A 27,687-nucleotide genomic window follows, 5' to 3' on the forward strand; every position below is an offset into this window, starting at 1 on the left:
GTAATACCCGCCAAAAGTATGCGTCCCGCCTAAATTCGCAGAGAGAACTTTAGTTAGGGGTACAGAACCTGGCGCGTTTCGCCCGCGATTCCTCGTACTCTTAAGATCACATTTTCTTTGATTCGACGATCCCCGACCCCGAGCACAATCTCGATGGCACAGAGTACACCGTGATTATTATTTGCGACTGTGTTTCGAATTGGTACTGCGAAGAGCTGAGAATCACCCCTGAACGACGCCCCTTCGTCCATAAATTCCATTTCCGCGATCGATAAATCTGTATTCCAGTCGGGGGACACTCTCTCAAGCTCTCCAGTATGTTTGTGCAACACGTATTGCTAAGATTCAAAACGGGAGTATCTTCGAAATCGAACCTAGTTTACGAAACGAAGAGAAAACGCGACGTCGCGTTGCTCGAACTGTCGAAAAGGAAAGAATGCAAGAAACGGACCGATCTCACCGTAATCGTAACGCTGTCTACCGTGGAAGGAAAGAAAGATCAGTCCTGAAAGGGATTGCTATTCGATAGACTGGACAACTTTTTTGATCCAACTATTTTTAATGTGAGACCGATCTCTCGTACTCCCTACGATACGCTCGTCAATTAACCAATCATTAGGAACATTCCACTCACCGAACGATGACTATTCCGCAGTAGCAGGCGTTACGTAGCACTCGGGTATGATGGACAACGCTTGCCTCGATTCCAGCTGCTGTACCTGAAAAATCACACGAGCTTCGTACTGTGTTGTTCCTTTCGCTAACGATCGTGTTTTTTTTATTCTCCGTGAAATGTATATTTACACGCTGCCGAAGACTTTTTTCGTTCACGGCCGCCCTCGATAATAAATGTTTTACTTTATCTAAGAGCTCCGACTTTTGGCTCAATTGTTCCTTCAAAACCATTATCTCCCCGCTATCATCCTCCCTCTGTGCCTTCTCGAAAGCAGCTAATCTCTGCTCGGCCAGCTGTAAATCCGTTTCTAACGCTACCACGCGTTTCTGCGCTTCCTCGTACTGTTTTTGCAGAATGCTCTCGCTCTGTCTACACGAGAACTTGCCCTACACACGGAAATTCATGAAACGTTAACCCTCCGCTGCAGTATTTCCCAGAACAAATAGCACGATACCTTGGAAAGATAATATCTTGGAATTTAAAGGTGGTGCAAAAGAAAATGTAATAATTTTTTTTGTTCGAAAGATAAAATAAAATTCATGCAACGGAGGGTTAACTCCCGCGAATGCTATAATAGTCGACGCGAACGCAACGTTATTTTCGTGCCTGATGCATGAGGTAGCTAGCTTTCGAACCCATCCTCAATCGCTTGTTCTCCACTTGCAATTTCTCGATGATTCGTTTCAACGTGAAAATCGTCTTCTCCATTTCCAAGGTGGACTTTTTCGTACCGTGGTCTTGAATATCTTTGTCCAACAACCTTGGCGACGAATCCGACGATTTTTCTACTTTCAACAGCTCTATATATCTGGATAGAAAAGACTATGTAACGCAACTTTCATGGATCCACCCATCTAAATCGATTTTCGAGCTTCCTATACACCTAAAACATAATTTAAGAGACACCTACTTCTCTAAGTGCTCGATTTTTTCCCTCAACCTCGGCACATTCGCGTTTGCCTTTTCTAATTCGAGCCTAAGCTCGAAATTTTCACTCTCGATGGCTAAATTCATTTTCTCGAGAATGTCCTTGGCCATTTGTAATTTTTCTAATTGAATAGCCACTGTGCTGTTACCCTACGAAACGTTCGTAAATATTAAAACTAGATCCAATCGACTGACACTGGTTTTATCAAACGAGTACTGAAACTTGCTAGGGCTGGGAGTATATTTAATTCCTTGATTCAAACCCGTGACTTCTAATAAAAATGCAAATGTAGAAATAGTCCCAGACCCAGAGTTTCGTCTCCAACGATAACAAATCGTCTCGAACTAGTAACTGACCTGAGAAACAATTTCTAAGGCGGCGATGCGTCTCTTTTGCTCTTCGATTTTAAGCAAAAGTTTCTCGTTGTCCTCGTTCTCTAATCGATCTGTTAATTCTTTGATACGATCCCGCAGAGTCTGACACTCTTTCTGAAACTCATCCGTTAAATTCTGTTGCGAGGTTGTTATAGGTCTGGCGGATAGACCTCCAGCTATGGTGCTGTTTTCCATTTTTCGTTTGCTCTTCAAGTTCCATTTCTCCCTTTCCATGCACATCACTACCGATCGAAGCTTGTCGTAATTCAAAAGTAATTTTCCGTACTCGTCCGTCTTTTCCTTGAGTTTCTCTTTCAACTTTTCGGCGGTTTGTTGCCACCTCTTTTGCTTTTCCCATAGCGATAGTTCCTCTGCTGTCTACACGAAGTATTTCATACTTACTATACAAGACTTAACTGATCGTAAATCTCAGAAACACAAACAGAATGCTCCGTGTTCGATTCAGCAAATAAAAATCAGAAACGAACAATACTGTTAAAAATTATTTATATCCATGCTTTGTAATAACAATATTTTTGTGCAGCTTTAAAATAAATTGAATCTAAAAGGGTTAAGGCTGTTTTGTTTGTTTTGCTATTTCTATTAGCCAATTAAATCTTGAAATTCACACGTGCTAAGCGATATTACGCGCGTACCTTAGCTTTCTTCGCTTCTTGGGCCAAATATTCGCGATCTAACCGAGTTCGCGCCCTCTCTAACTCCTCTTCTAAACTTTTTACTTTGCGTTCGAGCTGCGTTTCGCGTTGCGAAGTTTTCTTTTCTTGCGACTTAACAGCCATGTATCTACGGTAGAAGCAATTAATCGTAAATGTGCTTCTTTGGACTGTGTAGAGAAATGTGTGCCACGTACTGTGCGCCCGCGAGAAAATGATCAACGTTTCCGGAATTATTACACTCTGAACTAGATTCGCGTCCCATTGCCTAGCTTCTCGCGGACTCACGATACGTAAATTTTTTCCAACGAAAGAATACCTGCGACTGAGTTGTTGCTTCAAATCGGATATTTCATTCTTATACGTTTTCTCCTTTTCCAATAACGATTGCAATTGCTTACGCACGATCTCCGTCTGCGCTTGTTGCTGCGACTGATCGCGACTAAAGGCCAACGTGATTTCGTGAGTTTTCCTTTCCGACTCGCAATGCGTTATTGCTCGTTGAGATCTAGTCGCAGACTCCCTTAACTCGACCTCGTTCTTTGCACGGAAACGATAAAACGAGATTAAACTTTTAGGCGTACCGTGGACAGGGTACACAAATTTTTATTTTTACGTCTTCTGAATAGCTATCAGACGTTATAAGCCACCTTGTATAGATACCTCTAGCTGTTGACACGCGAGACTCAGCTCGTGAATTTTGCTATCTCTCTCCTGCATCTCCTTCATCAACGAAATGTTTCCCTTCGTGAGCAACATACGATTCTCAGCCAGCTGTTTACGGAGTACGTCCGCCTCGGATTGCCACTTTTTTAGTTCCTCGCGATAACTTTCGAGTTCGTTTTTGTGCTGTTCTTCGAGCCTGGGGCAAGAAGAAGCCTGTACAGTGACTCCCGCTTCTAACGAATTTAATCAGTCGCGTCATCTCTATGTTTCTGGGAAAGGTTGCGCGTTTACGTTTCGAAAATCGACTTTGACGAAGAGAGTAAACAACCTTGAAGTACTTGAAGTACTTCCAATCGAAGCCACGTTTAAAACTCTTAATTTTATAAGCCTCGTTTCGTTATATAAAAAAAAAAATTAGTCGTAAACTGGGGTGAAATCGTTTCATATAAGCGGGAGATACTGTACTTCGAAAACCAGTTCGTTCCTACATTTACCTTTCCCTCATACGATCCATGTGCCCCAGCCTTTCCTCAGCCAGCAAGTGCCAGCGATCGCTGAGTTCTTTGGTGATGTTCAGATCCGCCTCGAGAGTCGAGACCTTTTCTCGAAGCCTAGCAGCTTCCTCGGTTTGCATGGCGTTGCTCTTCGCGTCGGTTTTCACCGCGATCTCGACCAACTCGTCCGTCAGCAATTTTTCTGACTCGATCGTTTCACTCTGTTGTCGAACAGACTTGAGAACCTCGGTCTGCATCGCTTGAATCCGAGCGTGCAGACTTTTGATCTCGGCCTGCAGGCGTGCAGCGGCTCTACTGTGCTCGTCCCTATCCTCCTTCAGCAGATTCTGATACCTGGCTATGGTCTCTTCCTTCTGGCCGACGAGTTTCTGCAAACTGTTTATCGTCGACTTCAGTGCAAGCTTGTCGGTGTGGTCGACGCTGGGAGGCTGCGACTGAGACGACAGCCTGTACTCCTCCAACAGCGTTTCCTTCTGCGTTAATTGCGAATCCTTGCTTTCTATCGTTTTGTTCAATGTCTCCACCTTCCTTTGGTACTCCGCTATCTGCGATTCGTACTTGACTAATGTCGCAGACCGTTCGGAGGCGATTTTTAAAGTCTGACTTAATTGCTCGCGAACCAAGGACACCTCGTGCCCGCTGTTCTCTTCCACCTCCACGTTCGTTTTCATTGTCTGTCCTCTCTGCTCAGTCTGGGTCTCCATTCCCGAGCGCGTTAGTTTTTCTTCTTGCTTTGTTTCTACGTCCTTGTATCCCGTGCCTTCGGTCTGTTCTATTTTCTTCTCCTCCGAAGGTGATTCTCCTTCTAGCCCCATTCTTCTCAGCGGGGAGGCAGTCTGGATCTCGACTTCGCTCGTGTCCTTCTTCTCCAGGCAACAATTGTACGGATCCGTCTGTATCTCCCCCGATTTCGTCGTCGTCGTCGCCTGGACCAACTTGTCTTTATTTTCGCAACACACGGGACTCGTTCCCGCATTACGCGTGTCCACTTTCGCTTGTTGGTCTTGTCCTTTCGCCCAAACCTTCTGTATCTGGATCATGTCCTGTTCCATGCTCGTCACTAGCGACTCGTATTCCATGAATTTGTTATTTGCGATTTGCAACTCGTACTCTAGTTGCGTTATTTTTCTCTTGTACTTGAAATCCTGGTCAATTATTAACACTCGTGTTATTCGAAATACCTACTTCGGTTTTTACAAAAATAAATCGAAACTGCATCTTTAAAAAACTCTCGAACATTCTGCATTTGCATTTTACAAAAATAAAAAGAATTTTTACGGTTTGGAAGATACTATTAGTACGAGAAACCTACGTTTAAAGTGTACTGCGAGTACTCGGAAAAATGCTGCACAATATCCTGCACGCTGTTACTTCCGATCTGTTGTTCTAAAATATCCTTTAAACTCTCGACAATTTGCAGACGATTTGTCAACGTTTCTTGTTGCACCTTGGCGCTTTCGTGACACTCTCTAGCATTTTTTAATTCGGAATCAATGTTTCGTCGCTCGTCCCTCAATTTCAAAGATAACGATGCTATTCTATCTAAAGCACTGATCGAAGAAGAACCTGCATATTGGTTCTGTAAGAACGCTATAATATCTACGTACGTTCTGTAAATAAATCTTAGTAAAATACGAGTACATAAAATATAAACAAAATTTGACTCTTCCCAAACGGCTGACAATGATTATATTGATACACGATGTTCATTTTAAACAATAGTTTAAAGCGAAACTACATGTTTGGCAAGCCTAGACCGCAGTGCAAATAAATTGCTTATAAGTAAGCTAAATTAACTATTCCATTCTTTGATGTACTACATTTATAATCATTTTTAAACATTCTTATGTTTCCAGCTATAAATGAGTCAAAATTCAGTACAATAACCCTACAGAATTTCAATTCCACGACCGCTGGGGAAGAATCGACTTCGCAGAAATAGTTTCACCTGCAACGCGATTCGCATTGTTTACGACAATCCTGAACGTAAGAGCGCAAACCTTCGCAAGTTGTTCTTGCTTTGTCGAGTTCCTCCTGCAAACACGACGTTTCGTTCTCCAGTCGCGTTTTCTGCGAGTTCAGATCCATCTCAGACGTTGTCTTGCTCGTCAGTTCGAAGTTCAGCCTCGAAATCGTAGCTTTGTCTTCGCTGACGGCCTGCAAGTCCAAAATCTGATGCCTCAGGTTGTCCAGCTCCAACGTGTTCATTGTGTTCAACGAGTACTGTCGTTCGGCAGCTTCCTCGGAAATTTGGAGCAGCTTCGTCAATTTTTCGTTCTCCGACTGCAACGAGGCATTATTATCCTTTAGTTCTTGAATCCTGTTATCGTCCGGAGCTGTAGTCTTCTCGAAACACGCGTCTTTCGAGAGCCTTTTATGCAGAATGATCAGCTCCTCCTGTAATTCGGACTTGGCAGCGATCGCTTCTTTGGTGTTCTCTTCGCTTTTCGATAACTGGACCTGTAAAATTTCGTGCAAGCTCGTCACGTGGTCTGCACGTTGCTTCTCCAACAACTCGTTCGCCTTAGCTTCCTTTAACTGACGAGTTAAATCCTCCTCGTTAATATGACTAAAATCTTTCTGTAATAATTCGATCAGTTGATTCTTTTCTTGCTTCAGCAGCTCTAAGTCGTTCGTCAAGATCTCTATTTCGCTATCGTTTCGCAACAGCATATCGTTTTCCAGCAAGTTACGATATCTTATGTTCAATTCGTCGTGCTTCTCCTTGAGTTCGTTGTACGTTATCTTGCTAACCGAGTTGGACAAGTTGCTTTGCAGCATTGAAACCTCCCTCTCGAGAACCTTGTTGTGCTTGTTTGTATCGGCATAGGCTCTCCTCAAATACGTCTCGTTCTTTATAGCCTCTTTCTGGTCCTGATAGGATTTCATAGTTTCTTTATTTAGCAGCTGTTGGAGAGCAGCATTGTTCCTGTTCACGATGAGAATCTCGCTGGCAGCTTCGACGTACTCTTTGGTTTTAATCGCGAAAGCCTTTCGAACCTCGTCGTCGCTCTCTTCCAAAGTTTTCAAACTCTGCTCGTAAACATCTAGTTGCAACTTCAACTTCTCGATCTCCGTGCTCAATTCGTCGTTCTGCTGCACCAACGAGTCTTTCTGTTTCTCCCATTCGTCCGCCTCGTTCGCGTAGGCCTCTTGCAACCTTCTCATTTCGGAAATATACATCATCGTTTTCTCGCTGTCGGATTCATCCGCGTACATTTTCTCGATCTCCGTGCCATTGTTCAAGGCTAAAGTCTGAAATACCTTGTCCTTTCTTTGCAATTCTTTTCTGCAATTATTTCCTAAACTTCAGCCTCTCGATTCGAACCCTTTGACACTACCCATACGACACGACGTATTCCACAAACTACTATAGCAGCAATAAGCAATGCTGTCGTATGCAATATTGCAGAAACGATGCCTTGAAAATATTCTAAACACATTACTATAATAAACACAGGAAACCTGTTGCAGTACTTTAGAAATATTTCTTTTAATATTCCAGTACTGCAAAACAATGTTTTGAGCATGTTTTAGGAATATTGTGTGCAGTATGGGTAATCAATAGCAACGAACATTTTCTGAATGTACCTTAACTGTTTAAGTTGCCCTCGCAATTCTGCATTACTACCCTGTACAACATTTAAATGTTCCTGCAACCTCATTGCCGGATGATACCAGCCAGCCAAATGTCTCACATCTAACGCTTCTAACAATCTTTCTAACGTACTCGACTGTACTTCCACTATGCTTTTACCTGAGATATCAAACAGTTAAGTATGATTTTTTTTTGGAGTAGAGCTAGTATTCGTAAACGTGGTTAATATACGTGTGTTTTATAGTAGATGTGGGTTAGAGATAGACGGAAAATGAAGAGTATTGCAGTGTATCCTTGCGTGAATAGAATGGAAAAAGACAGTGCATCGTTAAAGTACCATTAAAATTAGCGAAAATTCACCGTCTTGATTACGTATACTGTCCAAAATTTCATGCATGCCCGTTCTGAGAGCTTCGTTCTCTTCTAACACTAGTTGCATGTCCTGTTGCATGATTGCTTTAGGATACAACGACTGCAGTTCGGACTCTGGCAGTTTAGTCGAATGTAAAAATTCTGTGCTACCGTCTACAGTGTTATCCGAGAAGTCTAACACTTTTGAAGTTTTAGTTAGTTTATATTTTAATATCCTTATCTAGAATATTAACATAGTCGATGAAAATTTTTGTTTCGGTTAAATGAGAGAAGTGCAGCGCGTGTAGATGACTTATCCTTACGTCTGATTTCATTTCTAAATTTTCTTCAGCGAGCATTTTATTTTGTTGCATGAGTACTTCCAACTTCTTTGCTTCCTTTTTACGTTTTTCTAAAACATTCTGTATACACACTGACTCGTCCTCTGGAAGGCCTAGCTTTTCTCTGAAGTTTACATTGCCGATGTTTATTTTTTCATCTACAAATTTCAGTGGGCACAAGTAAGTATGAACACATAATTACCTAAGAGTTACGATCTCCATTTCTTGATACGAATTTAGCATTTCTAATTTATTAACAACGTTAACCAAATCTTTTATATGCGCGTTTTTATCTTTCTGATCATTCTGCAATACTTTTATTTCATTTAGTGCATCGGTTAGCGATTGATTTTCGTCCTCGTATTTTCGTAGAGTCGCTAATACTTCGCACAACTAAATGAAAAAAGGTCGTTAAGAATCTAAATGATATTGTTCAAACAGAAAATGTATGATAAACTGACTTTACTGCTCCTTAACCGAGCATCCTCTTCTGCCTCTGATAATTTAATTTGCAAGTTAGATATTTGCTCGTTTGCATCTTGCAATTTTTTTAGCAAATCTTTGTACTGTTTCTTTTTGTTATTCTTTCCCACCCTATACGAAATGTTAATAAAATATCTATAAATCAAAGTCTACCGCCAGTATGTTTATTTCCTATTAATACTAATGTACATACTTTTGTGCATCTGCTTTTAGCTTTTCTATAAGCGTCGCACCTTCGTTAATTTCATCTACAGCCTCGGATAGCTTTGTTTTTAATTCGGTTATAATTTTATCGCGAAGTTCTAATTCCTCATTTAAATGAACAATTTCAGATTTATTTTGTTCCTTAACAGACGTCACAGATTGCACAACCGACTGTGACAAATTTTCCTGTAGCCGTTGTATTTCAGCATCTTTCCCATCCAGTATTGCCTAACGAAATTTTGACGAAACGTGACGCATAAAATATTTAATAATTTCGTTTAAAATTATGATTATATATACCTTCCACTCGTTAATTCTAGTGTCAATTGCTGCACCAAACTCATCTATTACACGATCCCTATCTATTTGCTGAGCAGTTATTTCCTCAATTTGAGCAAATAATGCAGTATTTTCCTGTTCTAAATACGATATTTTTGCTAAAAGTAGAGACCTGATTAGATTTCACTGAGAAATCATATCTGATTGCATTAGAAATAAAAAAAAAATTCTTTCCTATAGTAACCTTTGCTTTCTACAGATTTCATTTGAGCAGAAGATAATTCCTCTGTCATCTCATTCATTTTTTGTGTTGCATCCTCCATCTCTTGTGTCAGCGTTGTTAATTGTTCTTTCAAAATTACATTATCCTTTTCTAAGCTCTAAAGAAATTATGCAACCAAATTAACATCAACAGACCACTTCCATGATGTTACATTTGTTCCTAATCTTACCTCTAATTCTGTCATAAGAATTTTAATCTTTTTATTTTTGCCTTGTAATTCATCATTGTAATCAGCATTTTCTGATATATCCGAATGCTTAAAAGAACAATATACTTTATAAAGAATATTGTAAATACCTATTTACAAAAGTTGAACAATTAATAGTTTATCTTACTTTAGATAAATTGCTGGTTCCATGTTTTATATCAGATGTATCCCAATCTGACATAGAATTGAAAAAAAAATTGTTTATAATATTATACTTGTCAAGTGAAATAGTTTAATATACTCTAAAAAGAAATGGTTCGGAGTTAAATCTTGTTCTAAGTACAACACATTTTTTACCTTTCTTTCTACGCTTAGCAGACTCAGGTTCCAATGAAGTAATAGTCTCTTTTAATTTACCACATTCTAAGAGTAATGACTCAACCTATTTAAAAAATATTTCTTAGGATATCATATATTAGGTAGATATTACAAGAAATTGAGCGACCACAGAAGAATCAGAAAGCATGTATCCTTTTCTTAAATATCTAACGCATAGATAACAATAGAAAGAGTCTAGTAATAATAATTTGTAACAACAAAGATATGGAATAGTTATTTTTACTTGATTGTCTTTGTACTGTAGTATTTCTTGAGAGAGTTTCATTAGAACTCGTAGGTTATGTAGATTACTAATTTCATCAACATCACAACTGATCATAGCAGGGTAAAGATCTTCTATATCGTCATCTGTTAATGACGATGGATCTATAGATAATATTCGATCCAAATCGGTACGACCCATTTTTCACGTAATTGTATTAATTCTCACTATTGTAACCTCTCTATCATAAGTTCAACGTTTACGAGCAACGAGCATAATCGCAATCACTATGGTAACAATGTTATGAATACCTAACCTGACATCTAACAGATGATCGAATAAACATTAAACTTACAATAAAATAATTTACTTTGGAAATTTTAGACAAATCATTGAAATAAATTTATTGAATTATTAATCCAAATATTCGACTATCCTCGGTAAAGTCTGTCGTTAAAGAAAATTTTTCAAAAGATGAAAATTCGTTCTATAGCTGAGAAGAAAAAAATAGCATGCAACTTACCAATTGTAGAAATCATCAGTGAAGTCACCAGGAAAGTCATTGAGGATGTTCTCTGGATCCATAAATCTGGCAGGGAGATATCAGGATTCTGTAAAAAAAGAGAGAACATATAAGATTCGGTTTTTATAATTATAAAAATTTAATATTTAACAAAAAGATTTCTACTTACTTTTTCCGCTCGTGGAGCATCGTCAAATACTCCTTTCCAATGATACACTGACTCTAATACCGGTAACGATTGATGTACATTTTCATAAAAAAAAAATTGTAAAAAATGTTATCGGCGAAAAAATGACTTTATTATCGCGATTCATGAAAGCCCCGATGATCGGGAAGAAATTTAGACGTGCGCAACAACACTGACTCGACTTTCGCGTATATGTAAAATGTAAATCACAATTTACTCGAAGCCATTGTGCTTCAAAAAACAATAAATTACTTTACGAAGCAAGCACTGACTCTACAGGCCGCATTGCGCGCGACCATCAAATTTTCTGGAAAAAGTTTAAAAGTAGAGGGAAGATAGAGAATACTGCTTTTCTTGGAACTGCAAACAGAATTTCATATTAGTCAACATACAAGAACAGCATTATGAAAGTAAAATATTCATAACAATTATAAATTTCAATGACAAAGTATTAACCATAAATGTAATCGTTAGGAACAAATTATTCGGTTTAAAAATATTATATTAGAAAGAATAATAATGTTTATTGAATTGGATTTAATAATATGTCACGATTCTTATAAATATTTTGAAATTTTCAACAATTAAAATTCGTTAATTACACGTGCTCGTGTAGCATATTCACGATATCTGTGTTACAAACTTGCAACAAATGTATACAAGTCTAATTGCAACAATTCATAAAGATTTTGCAAAAAATCAATAAAACAAATAAATGATGTTCAGAGAAATGCAATCACGATCAAACTACAATAAAATACAAACCGTTTTAATTGTACGAATATCTAACGACGCCATTAAAACCGTTACACGACTGAAGAAGGCATACGCGAGTCGATTCTCGAATCAATTGCGATTCTCGAATTGCTCTAACAATGGCCGACTACAGAATTATAATTATGCTTAGTATGATTAATAATTCAATAAAAAGACAAAAAATAAATAAATACGTGTATACGAATCTACATCACCTTTTATTATAATCAAATTTTACAAATATCACATTTGAAATTCGTTCGAAACGATTACGAAATAACATGGCGTTGATTGCACGCCAATACATAGCACGTGCCTCGTATTTGAATTCGATCATGAATTGTAATAAGAATAAATGCATTAAATACTTGTTCTGTAATTATGCAACAGCTGAACTCAAAGTAAATGTGATTTATTTCCGAGAGTCGATCGACTCGATTGACAAAACCGATTCAACTTTTCTCATGTCGATTGAATTTCTAACGAAACGTTATTAATACTAATGAAAGGCATCGATACAGAGTAAACGAGAGTAGTAGCAACGATTAGAAACGTTTAAACGTTGATAAGTAAGAAGTTCGAACCTTATTAACCGTGAAACCGTCAAGACGTCTTTCCCTGCCAATTTCCAAGTTACGAATGACGACATGGTGGCGTTCGCCGGTACGTTACAATTAGCGGAGAGTGGGGGGTGGTCCTATACCTCGATGCTCAATGTTTATTTCCAAAGGAAAGATTAAGCCTCGAATCTCAAATTACGTCGTTGATACCTGTGATTGAGGGTACCTTAGGCAGAAACTACGGCTATAAAAGAAATGTATACAAATTTCAGATGAAAATTTAATTACCCACTGATTTATTATCCCATTTTCCCGATGTTCGTTTCTCGATATTTCTTGTAGATTAAATATCGATCTATTATGCGATTCTTAGGTAACCACAATCAAATTACTTTATAATATGAAAATATGTTAACTATCGATCGAAATTTTAGAATATGAAAAATATATGAGACATTAAAACATGAATTTTCAAGATATTTGCACTTATTGGTTACTAACTCTCTCTAAATGACTGTTCTAACCTATTACTCGTCTGTAACCGATCGAAATTTTAGAATATGAAACATATAGAAGACATTAAAACATGAATTTTCAAGCTATTTGCACTTATTGGTGATTAACTCTCGCTTAATGACTGTTCTAACCTATTACTCGTCTGTAACCGATCGAAATTTTAGAATATGAAACATATAGAAGACATTAAAACATGAATTTTCAAGCTATTTGCACTTATTGGTTACTAACTCTCGCTAAATGACTGTTCTAACCTATTACTCGTCTGTACCTATTTCTTGCGTATTCTAGAATACTGTTTTAAGGAATTTTATTCTTACCATTGCTGACATTATTAAGCCAATGAAACTGATCCGACACACTAGTATTTTGAAAGATCGGTCACTCTGTGATTATGGTTGTAATTATGGTTATGGTTGCGCTATGCATACGCATCTGTCGACTGCTCGGCGTAACTGGGGAAAATGGACTCAAGAATTCGTTGTTCGTATAATACGAAACAAATATTGCAAGCAACATCTATTTTATTCTTTGTCTGTGCCTTTATGCACTATAAACCAGCGATCTGATATATTTCCTTAGACGAGGTATAGAATAGGCGCGTGCAATGCTTTTTTCTGTTACATGCATTGGGGGCTCGCGCGCAGTGTGGCCAGATCGAGCATAATTGAGTGCATCGAAATCGACTATAATGACGACGAATTTCCTTAGCGTCTAACAGAGTGGTGGGGATAGCAGGGATATACTACTGCACGAGTCACCTGTACGTGATTTCACACAATTTCGGGAAAACGATAAAGAACGCTAGTGTGAGCCTTTCCTTCTTGCTCTTGTAAAAAAGAAACAGCTGAAATACAACCTCGCGATAATCGGCATACGATTCCAAGTCTCGACTGCCCAGCATTTTTACTTTCCGACCTATCTAAGATATAAGATGCCATAATGTGGGAACAAATATCTCCAGATTATTGTAAAAAGTTAATAGAAAATATGCCAAAGAGAGTCAGTGCAGTTTTGCAAGCAAAAGGGTTATGGACGAAATATTAAAAATGAATAATATATTAAATATTGTCAAATATTGGACGTGGTGCAAAACTGAGTCAATCTATTGTTCGTATTATTCATAAACAACAAGATCTTTCTTATGCTACTTCTGTGATAAAAATAATTATAATGTTTATTTTTTGTTATTCTTTTATATTCCTAGTAATAATGATTTATGCAAAACTTGTGGTCATTGGTTCACTTATGCTCCTTACTGTACGTCTTGTAGTTTTATAATTATTTCAATACATATACATTATTTGTAAAAATTTTTTAAAACGTTTTATATAAATCTTAAAGAGGCCAGATAACATTTGATTCTGTGTAACAAATTGATACGGTTATTGAAAAACATAGCGGGAAAAATCAGTAGTAATCTATTTCTGTATCAATTTATTTTCCTATTTAAATCATATCTTTAAATTATTTCTTTCGTACGAAAATATTCTATACAGTTTTCCATTGTAGCTAATACTGAGCTAATGGCTGCGAAAATGTATTAATATATATTTTGCCCTCACTTGCTCATAATTTGCGTGATATAGAAAATTTGTTCATCTTTAGAAAAGTTACATTACTTTTTACGTTAAATGATTTTGTCGAAGGAACACGAAAAACATATTTATAATCTTAGAGATGCCATAAAACTTCGCTCAGCGCTTCTTTAATGATAATATAAACTTACACACTCGAAGGCGTTCGTACGTCGACGAAAGCTGTTTACGAAATTCAGTCTAGGTCGAGTACGGGGGCTCGTGTATTTTTTAATACCGTATTGTATGTAAATATCGAGTGGGAGATAAAGTCACTCACTATCGTCTCACAGTTAGAAGCGACATTTATCCACGATGATATTCAGTAAATTGTGTGCTCGGTTCCTGAACGCTCGTGCGTCTCTACGTTTCAATTCTGTGGATAGATTTGTGCAACGTGAAAATGTCAGGTGTATACACTTCACGTATTACAAGGATAAAAACACGAATACATCCGGTGAGCGCAAGACTTTTTCTTTTAATTTTAATCAGTGGCCAGAGATGAACCAAATTTTATATATAATATAAAATACGATCAACTTACAGTTACATAGTAATCTGTCAATAATGGAAAAGAATGTATATGTTTAGGAATTAATAAGTAAAATTAAGTAACTGGTGAGAAATGATTTCTTTTCGTTCCACATTTTTATTTCTTCTTACGTAGCACTATCTGTAATAACAATTTGAAATCTCGTTTTCTCAAAGAGGAACGCTTAGTCATCAACGTTATCGTGATTGCAACCTAATTACCACATATACTTATCATCTAAATGATTAGCATGATAAAGACATATTTCTCAGCAAGTATACGAAGTTATCGAAATATCAAAGTCAAATAAAACTTTTTCATCGCAGTAGATCAAAAGTAGTTACTAAACTATTATAGATCACTGTGTATTTATAGCTCATTACGATATATTGTAATTAATTGAAAAAAATATTGTGATAAATACCATAATTATTAGTCGAAGATAACGCCGTGATCTTCGAACGAGAAAGAAGATCAGATTCTGGATAAAAAAAACTCGAATACAAAGCTAGTCTTTGTTAATGTGTTGCTTTACTGCACGCAATGTTTCCGGGTTTGATAGTGGAATGAGGGCATTCGCATGATACATGTCGCAATTATGTGTGAACATCAAGAAATTGATATCGACAAATAAGTACACGAACCACTTTTATTTCAGGTGAGACTGAAAACATGAATATGTATCAAGCAATAAATCAAGGACTTCGAATCGCGTTAACGAACGATCCCGATGCAGGTAATAATAAATATTTCATAATTTATTATACTTTTTATCAATTAATGACATGATATATTTAAAAATAAAAATATATATCGCTAACATAAATTGTATTTATCAATTTATTAATGTGTTAGGGAACGATTAGATCACTGAATGAAAACGATACAAAATGTTTCGCGAATATTCCGACGAAAATATAAATTATCATTCCTTATCTTCGAGAAACGATAATGGAATCACTACAATTATTCAAATACATATATTTCATAATAAACGATAAACATACAGGAGCGCTATTTTAGTTAAAAACATTTTCATTGATAAGTATATAAGGTACATGATTTTTAAAAATCGATAAATTATTCAATTGCAATATTTATATTTATCCAAAAGCATTATCGAAGCATTTCTCTACTACGATTAGTGATATTTGGCGAAGACGTGGCATTTGGCGGTGTCTTTCGTTGCACGGTTGATCTTCAAAAAGAATTTGGCAAGGACCGCGTGTTCAACACGCCGCTCTGCGAACAAGGAATTGCTGGGTTTGGAATTGGTTTAGCCACTGCTGGTGTAACAGCGATCGCAGAAATTCAATTCGCGGATTACATATTCCCTGCTTTCGATCAGGTATTGTTTTTAATCGTGAAGTCACAAATAAATTTCTGTCGTTTACTTTCGAACAGTTTATAATTACAATTACATCGAATGCATTATTGCACGTATAAAATACGTATTTCTCGTTTACAGTGCAAAAATATTTGCTAATTTCCGTTATTTTATCTTCAGCTGGTAAACGAAGCTGCCAAGGTAAGATATCGAAGCGGCGGTGAATTCGACTGTGGAAAACTAACAATTCGAACACCGTGTGGAGCTGTTGGTCACGGAGGGCTTTATCATTCTCAAAGTCCAGAAGCATATTTCGCGCATACGCCAGGATTGAAGGTACACTTTATGACAATAACTATAATAAAAATTTTACATTTCCCAATATCAAAACAGGGTTACTTCGTAAAGACAAAGATTTAACGCGAGACTATGTTCCGTGAAATTTTCTGCGCTACTCGTCGGCGATTGTTGAATCAGGCAACCGCGAAATGGGTTATCGACGAGTAAACGCGAAATGTAAAATACTTGTATAAGCAACTCGAACGAATTTCTATGCTCAAGGATATCCTCCGCGTTGGCGCGCGTTAGCTATAGTCGTTGGCTCTTAACTTTCTGGAAGAGATTCCATGAATATTGTAGGACACATGTACTCTACGTATGCATGAAGAAAGTTTCCATCGTACACTGACGCGCCACTATGCCGACACTATACATCTCGATTACATGAACAGCACCGTGCAACATCGCGTCGACATTTCCTGAAGCTGAAAGATCGCGAGCTACTCGATAGAATATACCGCGCTCGTGGAAACAAAGGTGAAACGTATCTACGCGTTCGCTTATCGATGCTATCAAAACCAAATTTGACCTTCGTCGATTCCATCCAAGACTCTCGTATTTCTTCCGGAGTTGCTTTATTCGTCTCTGTCCAGCATACTTTTAGACGAGTTGTTTTTAATATTCGGTGTTATCGACGATCGAAACGGCAAAATTTAAGAAACGACTTAGAATTCTAGATCAGAACACCCATATCTCGGCGATGATGGCTCGCAAAAGCGATCGTCAGTTACTCGTAAGCTCGATACGAAGCTTCATGGATGGTAGTTTCTTCTCCGGCCAGGATATGGCCATCCATTCTCAGGTCGATTTCGTCGGACTGGTTTATGGGATTACCTGAAAAGCAGAGATTCGTTTCCGTGAACGTATTGCTTTTCTATAAGCTTCCATCCCTTTCCCTCGAACTTTCACGGCCATTGCAAGGGAATTTAGGTTAATACAAATACTGTGGGGAATATAGGTACCATTCTTCGAAAGCATCGAATATTGAAACAGAGAATATTCCCCCTGGTTTTTCTAACTCAAGACGTCAATCTTCTAAAAATTCTGCCGCACTATATCAGTGGGAAACTTTAATAGCTACTTCCACGTTACGTAAGTTTTTAGCGAGTGTGTAGAGCTCAGCATAATTTACTTTATTTTCTTAAAAAATTCAGGATTGTCTGCATCGTTATAAACTTTATACGAGTTCGAGAAGAATAAAAGTTCCTTTGTTCGAATCAGACATTCGCCTGGCAGTATTATTATCATCGTTTCGACCGGGTGAATTCTCGAACGTATCGCGCTAACAACTAACGCGAAAAAGAGCAATGGAACGTAATGGCGCGTCTTTTTTCAGATCGTTGTGCCCCGCGGAGCGAGACAGGCGAAAGGTCTTTTGTTGAGCTGCATAGAGGAGCCGGATCCCTGCATTATGTTCGAGCCGAAAATATTGTACCGCACCGCGATCGACGATGTGCCGACGACTCGTTACACGATCGAGATCGGCAAGGCTGAGGTTGTGAGGGAAGGTAGGCGTTCAGGAAGATGAACGGGACTCAGGGATAAGTTTCACTTCGTGCACCGCGTAACAACGTTGTCTGGACTAGCGATGGGACCGATACCAACTAGGTGTCGATGGTACTCCAGCTTACAAAACTATCCTTTACTGGGCCTGAATAGCTCAGTCGACTCTAACAAGCCAGGAGTAGAGCATATTCTTGAAAAAAGAAACATAGCTGACGATCTATATCTAAATTCTTATTCCTATAATATATCATAACATTAGATTTACGCAACTCAATTTATTTCAGTGAATATTATTTTTCACCAATTTATGTTGAATTTGATTAACGTAACGATGTGAATATTTTAAGTTAAAAAGATGCATTACAAATAGTCCGTGAATCTAGCGTTGAAGATAAATTCTATCGAGCAAGACCAGTTGAAACCAGTGAATCGATCAGTCGACTCTAAAAGCCAGGAGTAGAGCATATTCTTGAAAAAAGAAATATAGCTGACGATCTATATCTAAATTCTTATTCCTATAATATATCATAATCGTAAATGTCAACAAATGTTATAGATAAGTTGTAACATTAGATTTATGCAACTCAATTTATTTCAGTGAATATTATTTTTTACCAATTTATGTTGAATTTGATTAACGTAAAGATGCATTATAAATAGTCCGTGAATCTAGCGTTGAAGATAAATTCTATCGAGCAAGAGAGTGAAAATCTCGACAATCGTACCCCAACGGGACCTCAGAGGTGTTAAGACGAGCAAGGTCTAAAACTTTTGAGCCTCAGTGTACATGTTCGATACTAGATTACTGTCTGGCGACAATACTATCGGTTCGATATCATTCCCATCGCTAGTTTCACAGCACGGAGCGTTCAGCGCGCGTAGATCAATCTTCTTCCACGTCCGCCGCGACGACTTTTACTCAACGTCGTCGGGCTTTCTCATGTTCGTCGTTGGCGGTTAACCCGCGAAATTTACAGCGTCGTTTACCAACCACTAATTAACCATGTAAATAATTCGTTACGCCAAAGGTGATTGCACGTTTCGACGGTCTCGCGATTCCTTCGGACCACCTGCGCGACTCGAATCGAATTTCCCATTCCGTTATGTAAATTTCGATCGGTTAATTGCCTAATGTTCGGTATTACATCGCGCACGGTAATGTCACAGGATCAGTTTTGACCGCGGCTCGAATCTCTTATCAATCGTATCGAGTTTCTCGAACTCTGTCCCGCGTGTCGGACCTCCCATCGGACGTCAACGAGCGATTAAGTGATTGCAGGGAGTTAGTCGGGCAATTACTTTGCGTCGCGTATTAATAATTGAACCGTCGAGTCTTTAAACACCGCCGCGAACCGTACCTGGCGCATTTAATGCGAGGTACGCTCCGTACGTCGTTCGAGAATATAATATTTATCGGCCGTAATCGTCCTTTCATTATCCAATCGGTGGAACAGTGCACGCGATGACCGGTCCTGGAACAGGATACGCGACCACGTAGGGAGGGGTAGGGGGAGGGGGGCGAGGGTGGGGAGGGAAGGCACAAGTACAGCGGTAATTGCGATATACAAGCGTAAGGTGAAACGAACGTTACACGTACACGATTGCATTTTCACGCAGGTGACGCGGTGACACTCGTGGGTTGGGGAACTCAGGTGCACGTACTGCTGGAGGTGGCCGATCTCGTCCAAGAGAAGCTCGGCGTATCCTGCGAGGTGATAGACCTCGTTTCTATCCTACCTTGGGACGCGGAACTCGTTTGCAAGGTAATTTCATCATTATAATTTGCTCCGTTTTCATGCGTTAATGCAACCGGATCGCGTGCATGCATTACGTTTAAGCACGGCTGTTACGTTTGCGTTGTATTACGTGGGCACCGTGTCCTTCGACGGAGAGAAACAGAGACACGGAGAAAGACAAACTGAAACGTTCGATCGTCGGATTTACTTTTAGGGAGGATTTCAGTTTTTTTTTTTTTTCTAAACGAGGATCATTGGGAAATTATTTTCGTTGGACAGGCGATGCGAGAGAACAGATGTTTTCGTCAATATTGCACAGAAACGATGGCACCGTGTATCGGAATAATAAATTGCTATGACGAAACCGCGATATCGGAAACGTGTATCTGCAGAAAAGGGTTTACGATTTACTTTTTTAACGAACCTCTAATTACGCCGCGCGGCTATCTTCTCTGGGTCGTTTCAAAACATCGCGAAAACTTTCGAAATTCGTAGAAAAAATTCAGCTCGCCCCGAGCGTTTACAAAATGTAATTATGAAACGGCAGATAAACGCATGGGTGGCCATTTTTATTTGCGAAATCGGCACGGACGCGGATAATTAGCAACGATAGTCGCAATTTTATTTACTCTCTCCTTCAATTAACGTATCATCATACGTCTCCCTCCTACAATCTTTCGTTTTTATTCCCTAAAAAATTCATATCGTAAATCTTGGGCTCAAACATACGTGAAAAGCTAAATCCTGTTTGCAATTCGTACAATGGGTCAGTAGAAAGTTCTTCGAAAGTTCCCAAATAATTAAACTAAATATATAGCGTACTAACTTGAATTAAAAAATAAATAATGCATATAGTGCGTGGAAAATCCAAAACCATCTTTCAAAACCAAATTGCAATTCATTTTTCAACCCATCAATTAAAATGATCGATGCCTGTCAGTTTATATTTTCCTAACATTATCATTGAATTCTTGCCCGTCTAAATGCTAGTAGCCGGTATCGTGCGAGCAACTATTCGGAAAGCGAACAAAAAGTCAACATTCACTCGTCCGAATTACGATAGCCGCGGATTACCGTGGACACTAATATCGCGCTGATTTATGCTAATCGATCTTTTAGCCGCCTAATGATATGCCGATTGCACGGTATGCACTCGCGGCATACACGTTGTTAAGCCGTACACGCGTGCACGCGAACGAAGAACGCGCGCGCAAAGGTGGTGAGCGTAATTGGAAACCCGTTTCGCGTAATTTCGATACGCTCGCGGATTCGACGAGTCGATGATGTTCTTCGAACGTTTCTGCTCTCGCGGCTAAATCGCCGTAGGAGTCGAAAGTCCCTTGCGATTTCTCGTAAACGGAGATCCTGGAACGGGTCGGATTATGAAATATCTTGATCTTGAAAAATGGTCGTCGCCCAGAAGTCGTTGACCAGTCGAGACTAAGTTTTCGAACTACGGTCGATTTCGGATCATTTATTATATAGTTTGCACTGTAATATTCTGAGTACAATCAGAGCATAGTATTATTAAAATATCTGAAAATTTAGCTCGTCTCCACTTCCCCACGATTACCATTTTTCAAGATCGATATATATCTCATAACCAGGAACCTTCGATGACTTCCGTTTCAAAGAAATTGCATTATGAGAAGCTGACGAACGCACGCGTGGCCATTTTTATTTACAAAATCAGCACGGATGCGTGTAATCAGTGTATCGTTGAATAATTCTTGTTCTCCCAATTTTGTTCGTCCTGAAAGATTCCACGAAATTTTGTCGCACACGGATGTATTCTTAAAATAACTTTTTACTTTGAGGTACAACTTTAAACGTTTCGCAAGAATTATTATGGAACCGTACTTTCTCGACGAACAGTTTTTATTTACCGAAAAATTGCTAAGTAAACGTATTATTCATCGAGAATGTTCGTAACGCGTTCAGCATAATATTTTATTATATATGCTGAGAACCAGCATGGAAAACCAACGAAGCAAACTAAAAGAATAGAATAAAAAGAACTGTGTAGATTAAAAATCATGAGAATCAAAACAAATAAAATTCAGACAAGAAAGTTGAGTAATTTTTAGTCGATGGACTACGATTCTGCTATTTGTGGTGATCCTGTAAATACGTGGTGTATTTTATTTTTTGCAGAGCTCGGGGATATATTACGTTTTCAGAATGACCTGTCAAACGCACTGGGAAAAGTTTGTCAGTTATCTAGCTTGACACCCTTTATATAAATGCAATGCATTTGCAGCGCACACAGCAGCATTCGGTCAGATATTTCAAATTTTATTTCTGATATCTATGGTAGAAATAATTCGTCCATCTGTTTCCTCGAAGCTTGGCATTTGTCGATCTAAAACTACATGGACAGATCCGCGAATCGCCGCAAATATTACTACGTATAATAATTTATACATAGTTGACGTGGATGCAACACGATTTTTCTTCGAATTTATTCTTTTTCGTCGACGTTGGCTTTTCCTCAAAGATTCTTATGCATTCGATGTTAATGTAATTCGTAAACATGCATACTGTAAAATTTTATAGACTGTACGTTCCATAAAGCGTATCTTTATTGCATTCTTGTCTTCATAAACTAAATATTATCGCCGTTTAACTGCTAATCGTGTCTAAGGCGTTAAAGAAATGCAAAAGTTGCAATTTCGTGTGCAAGTCTTATCTAGATAAATATGGTCTAAGCAATGCTCGCAACTTTAAACGCTCGTATAAGACTTTAACGTCAAATACGCTCGGACAGACATATTTTTAATTTAAATCCACTGTGTGAAAGTTAATTAAAATCCATACAGTGTCGTTCGTGTACTCCCTTGCAACCTCGTACAAACGTTTAAATAATTCCTGCAAATGTTATTATTTCTCATCGAAAAAAATTATGGGCACTCTCAGAACAAGTATCAATCCATAACACAACCGTTGCATTAAAAAAATCCTACGATTTTCTCCAGAAAAAAATTATTGAAAATGCTTCTTTTCATCCCCAATTGGGAAAACGCTTAAACATACGGCGACTTGTTTTCGATGTAAATTCATTCTATGAAAGCTAGTTAAAATCCATAGGGTGTCCCGTGTGGTTCCTTTATGTCAGCGTTTGAGAGACACTGTCGTAAGGGCGATTAAGAAGGGCGAATTGCAACGGGTGACCGTAACTTCAGAAAGTTGCAGGGAAGGTCAGCTGAAATCTGAAATGTCACAGAAACCTGTACGCGGCGTATAGTCATGCGTACTGTCGAGTCGCTATACCTAATGATTTACAGCAGGACATACACACACACGCTGGCGCGCCTACGTATCTTAATTACAGGCCACCGGTCGCTCGTTTCTAATGTTGATCGCGGCTGGGCGGATTCGATAGTCGCCGCGAAACGATCCGTTCGACCGCTATATTAATGCATCGCTTAGCGTCGGAGCCGCGTATAAATTATTATTATACCCGTTCGCATTGGACAGCGCATAAATCATTGACGAATTGATCCGTGGCACGGTTCGTTTGTTCGACGAATTACCCTTCATGACGCGTGTTAGGACATACGGCTCTATGCGCGGCGTACACGATCTTTGTTGCGCTCTAGATCGAGATCGACGCCAGCGCAGGACCCCGTGGGTCGAACGTAAACATTTTTTAAACGATTCTTCGCACTTACCACGAACGAATAAGCATAAATTTAAACCATATCTCAAACTCAGAAATAGAATAAATTTTAAAAAATTCTCAAATCACTACTGGTTTGAAACGTATATTTTTTTTTAGTAGAATGATTTGTTTCGTATACGTAGATAGTAGATGTATTCAACCTTCGTGAAATATATATTGGAATCACGCGAGGCGTGTAAAAACAGATTATGTAAACGTGTTATCCCAGAACATATGGGTGGAAATACATCGGATATTTGTAATTATAAAAGAATTAGCATCGAAGATGATATGTTTTTATAGATTGATCGCGTCCAAATGTTTCTTTACGATTAGGAACGTAGTTATTAACGAGTAATATGGATTCGTGCGTGGTAGATCTACTACTAGGATCTTACCGAGATATCTCTACTTTGTATCTAACTCTATTCAGACATGCTTCCACGTCGACGCTATCTACGCTAACTTTCCTAAAGCTTTTGATTCTGTTCGACACTCTACTCTCTATTAAATTAAATGTTCTTGGTATCCGCGGTTATCATGGCTTTCCAAATTGTCAAGTTCAAAAACTGATATCGGTTCTCCAATTCAATCTGGCGTATCTCAAGGATCTCGCTTACAAGGCGCCCGATTGCTTTCAAACTTTGCTTGCACGTGGAACATCGAAAAATATTTGACACGTATTTTTTTATTTTTTGAAATTCTCATTAGAATTTTAATGGAAATAGTTATTTAAAGTTTAGAATATATTAACTCACTTTGGGCTAGATTTTAAGATCGCGAAATTCGTAACTGACATTCGACCATTTTGGAAACTAGATCTCGATTACGCGAATGCTCTAATAACACGTAAAATTGCAGTCTGCGAAGAAAACGGGCCGAATCGTAATAGCGCACGAAGCACCGCTGACGAGTGGATTTGGAGCAGAAATAACCTCGACCATTCAGGTAAATATTTTTATCAGGCAAGACAAGTATTATTTTCGAAGCGAATCGAATTAATTTTTCTCGTTAGCGTACTTGTGGTACTATGGTAAAGAACAGCTTTGAAGCAGTTGCAAGGTCGACATCCCTACTTTCACCTCTGTCTCTTCACAGATGTTTAAAGAAGTTCTCAATGCGTTTCTCGCGATCAGTATCTTTTACGATAATCGATATTACATTGCTAACAAGTTTCTCCGATTATTTTTTATTAAGGCTTACGGTCGAATAAAATTAATCATCAAGAGTGAATCTTGCACAAGCAGATTTATATATTTTATATGTTTCTATTCTCCTTCAATTCATATTATATTGTTTTATAAGTATATTATAAATTTTTACTCGTAATTTTGTTGATTCTAAAGAAAGTCATTCTAGGAGCATAGATACAAATAAAGTTTTGAATTATTTCAAGTTCGTAGTACCTGCAATTAAGCCAACATCGTTTGCAATGACTTTTGCTTCTATTTCGAGCACTTTGATCATCAAACGTCACCCGTTTACGGACATTAAAGAAATATTACGTTTCATATGAGAAAGTGGCCAGGGACGTACTATTATATAATATTACAATTTACGTAGCGATGGAAAAGCTGTACAAACAACGCGATACGGTTGAAAAATGAAAATACTTCGGCGCGAAGACCGTCTTCGCCAAGTTGGAATACGTTTTGAATTCGATTCGTTCGAATGAAGAAATTTCGTTCGTCGTGCAACATTTCTGTAAATATCGCGGCAATTATGCCGTATAACGCGAAATAACTTGACGTAATTGAAGCATGCCTCGCGATAATTCAGCCTGGCCATCGACGCGTTGGTATGCCTAATGGTTAAACGAGACTTTAAGTATTTCCAGTTACGAAATTATTTACACGTAGCGCGTATGCGATCGTTCCCTGCCGAAAATGCATTAGATGCATGTTCAATGCATCGTCGGAATGTGGCAGGATATCATTACGCGCGTTTCTGTTACGTCACTGCGCACACTTCGTGACGGTTCGATACGCTTCAGCTTGTTCAGATGTACAAACGTGCGCCTTGCAAAACCCTGATCCTACCTCTAAATCAGCAAACGAACGGCTCTAAATTTGTAATTGAAATATTCGTTTAACAATTCGAACTTGAACGCGTTCGTCACACGCTGGGATGCAATTTATTTCACCCTTTAATCATCGGGGCTCGTTCAATTTATATTTCACAAAACATGGAATTAACGACAAATTTTCAAATATTTTCTCTTTTAATTGTCGATACCATGCAGGAATTTACGATGACGTTTAATAAAATGGAGCAGCTGTTATATTTCTTTACATATTATTTTTTTAAAAATTCATTGAAGACATAATTTTTGTTTTCTTTACACGTAGAGCTGCTCAAATAATTGTGAACGATAATGTATGTGACTTCGAGTTCATTAGTCGTCGCCTGATATCCGGGACGCCATTTGCCCTGTGTCAAGGTTCCTCCTCAATCCCCAGGAAAGCCATAAATTTTCCGACAGCCAGATAACGTATCTTCCTTAGAACTACGACGATTCTAACGCATATTTTAATCTGTATGTACTTAAAAGTAGTCAAATGCTTAACTGGTCTAGTTTGAAACAGGGGGTAATGTAACGCAACCAATTCTTTATCGTTAGAGTTACAAAGAACGCAGAGAATTTATTTATTAGCACGATGTTTCGCGTCTCTTCGTAGAATTCGTTGAATGCGAGTCGACACGTTGTGCTAATAAGTTAATTCAACGAGGAAAAGTTACTTTCCCTCTTGGATAGGGGTTCTCAACCCTTTTAAATACCTGTACGAAGAGCAATTAAACGCACAATTTATTTTTTATGGTTAAATATTAATCAGAAATATTTGCAAAACAGCAGGAATGTTTTCTACACCTGGAAGCACCGATACAGAGGGTGACGGGCTGGGACAGCCCTTTTCCGCACGTCTTCGAGCCGTTTTATTTGCCCGATAAATGGCGATGCTTCGCGGCTGTCAGAGACATCCTGAACTACTGAAATTCAGAGAGGAATATTCTACTTGCGAGATGGGATGGCCACGAATGATTTTGTAATTGAAATAATGAATATATGTATGAAGTGTTTAGTGACAAACAATTTGACGTATTGTATACTGCACCAATTTCGTACAACGAGTAACTAAAGTAGTCTAATATCGAACTATGTAGAATCGAGCATTTTGTCCATTCTTGCTCGTGAGCACCTGTTGCCTATGCGGGCACCCACGCCAGAAGAGCACGTCGAATACCGCATCGATTTTTGGCATTTTCGATATAGCATCGCCGAGTCACGTGCTCGAGGACCGATCCAGGGACAGTCTTATCGCTCTTCGTTCGTAAAACACTACCACTTGGCCTCCCACATCATGGACTCCATCATTTTTCGAATAATTATTACTGTCAGAATCTTGGAATCTCTTTTATACTAATATCACAAGAGAAATGTAATCTTAAGGTCGTCTTTCATTGTCCACTGTACGTGTATTCTTCAAATAAAATGCATATATGACTGTAATTATTACTATTAAGAAAAGGAAGTAGGCACCGAAGAGTTTGAGGGATTAGAACTTGAGTATCAAACTAATATATTTGTAACAAGTCGGACAATGTAATACCACAACTAACAGTTTTCTACCTTTTCACGGTTCACGACCCTACCTTCTTGTTCTCGTAATCGTAGGAGACGTTACTTTCTTATAAAACAGAACAGAGAACAACGATGGGTACCGCGGTGGTGAGTAGAAAGAAATTACTATGACGCTGAGGTCATAGGTGGCCCACTCTACGATAACTACATTAGACATATGTCCTCTCAATGTTCTCTCAACCTTTGCAAGCTTCGGTGTACATCTGTGTCTTGTACAATTCATAGTAGAGGAACTTTTAATTATGTCGAAGCAGTCTAACTTCAACCATTTTTAAATATTTTTTATTTCGTTTATTTAATTTATAGATGTGTTCCATTAATAGAAAAAAAATTTGAAAAATGGATGCAGTATCAAAAATGTTCTCTCCGCCTCTGAAATCATGAAACGTCTCCTCTAAAGGTCGCATCCCCCGCCACTTTTTGAAATGTTACTGGCCGTTGAGGTCGAATGAAGCCACAGTGTTTGCGCGAAACCGTGATTTCTGTCCCTGCGTCGATCCGTCACGATGAATTCTCGTTTAGGCGTTCTACCGTTTCCCCGGCGCGGCGGGATGAAAGGAGCTGCAACTTTTATTGTTCGCTGGTGTACGACCCGCGTCCGTGACCCAGTTTCACCTGCGGACGGGCGCGCGAATACTTTCCTGTTCAAATTAATGGCACGAAAGATGATACACATGGCGGCGGACCAGGCAACAAGTAGCCCCGT

The 27,687-nt window shown here is 38.6% G+C and overlaps 2 protein-coding genes across 3 annotated transcripts; one reads left to right on the forward strand and one right to left on the reverse strand.

The window, feature by feature from the left end:
• Nucleotides 1–133: 133 nt before the first annotated feature.
• Nucleotides 134–10,368, reverse strand: Cep290 (Centrosomal protein 290kDa). Of its 2 annotated transcripts, XM_076772593.1 has the most exons (23): nucleotides 10,143–10,368; nucleotides 9,878–9,962; nucleotides 9,708–9,754; nucleotides 9,542–9,628; nucleotides 9,334–9,469; nucleotides 9,111–9,247; nucleotides 8,800–9,038; nucleotides 8,585–8,717; nucleotides 8,326–8,516; nucleotides 8,106–8,247; nucleotides 7,792–8,023; nucleotides 7,425–7,590; nucleotides 5,782–7,122; nucleotides 5,146–5,443; nucleotides 3,813–4,978; nucleotides 3,316–3,514; nucleotides 2,972–3,192; nucleotides 2,635–2,782; nucleotides 1,961–2,356; nucleotides 1,587–1,753; nucleotides 1,283–1,484; nucleotides 805–1,062; nucleotides 134–719 (listed from the first exon to the last, which is right to left on the reverse strand). In XM_076772593.1, the coding sequence occupies exons 1-23, from the start codon at nucleotides 10,320–10,322 to the stop codon at nucleotides 645–647; spliced, it is 6,246 nt and encodes a 2,081-aa protein (XP_076628708.1). In that variant the 5' UTR covers nucleotides 10,323–10,368; the 3' UTR covers nucleotides 134–644. The 2 variants fall into 2 exon arrangements, with proteins under 2 accessions (XP_076628708.1, XP_076628707.1); XM_076772592.1 differs by lacking the exon at nucleotides 134–719 and having other exon boundaries at nucleotides 971–1,062; nucleotides 1,265–1,484; nucleotides 2,635–3,192.
• A 4,126-nt stretch (nucleotides 10,369–14,494) lies between these two features.
• Bckdhb (Branched chain keto acid dehydrogenase E1 subunit beta) lies at nucleotides 14,495–26,861 on the forward strand. The gene is made up of 8 exons (XM_076772142.1): nucleotides 14,495–14,697; nucleotides 15,431–15,508; nucleotides 15,918–16,120; nucleotides 16,280–16,435; nucleotides 17,775–17,946; nucleotides 19,562–19,707; nucleotides 24,203–24,289; nucleotides 26,193–26,861. Exons 1-8 carry the CDS (start codon nucleotides 14,556–14,558, stop codon nucleotides 26,331–26,333), a joined length of 1,125 nt encoding a protein of 374 aa, XP_076628257.1. The 5' UTR covers nucleotides 14,495–14,555; the 3' UTR covers nucleotides 26,334–26,861.
• The last annotated feature ends 826 nt before the right edge of the window (nucleotides 26,862–27,687 follow it).

The sequence above is a fragment of the Colletes latitarsis genome, chromosome 9 (assembly GCF_051014445.1).
Source record: "Colletes latitarsis isolate SP2378_abdomen chromosome 9, iyColLati1, whole genome shotgun sequence".
NCBI classification, from domain to species: Eukaryota; Metazoa; Arthropoda; class Insecta; order Hymenoptera; family Colletidae; genus Colletes; species Colletes latitarsis.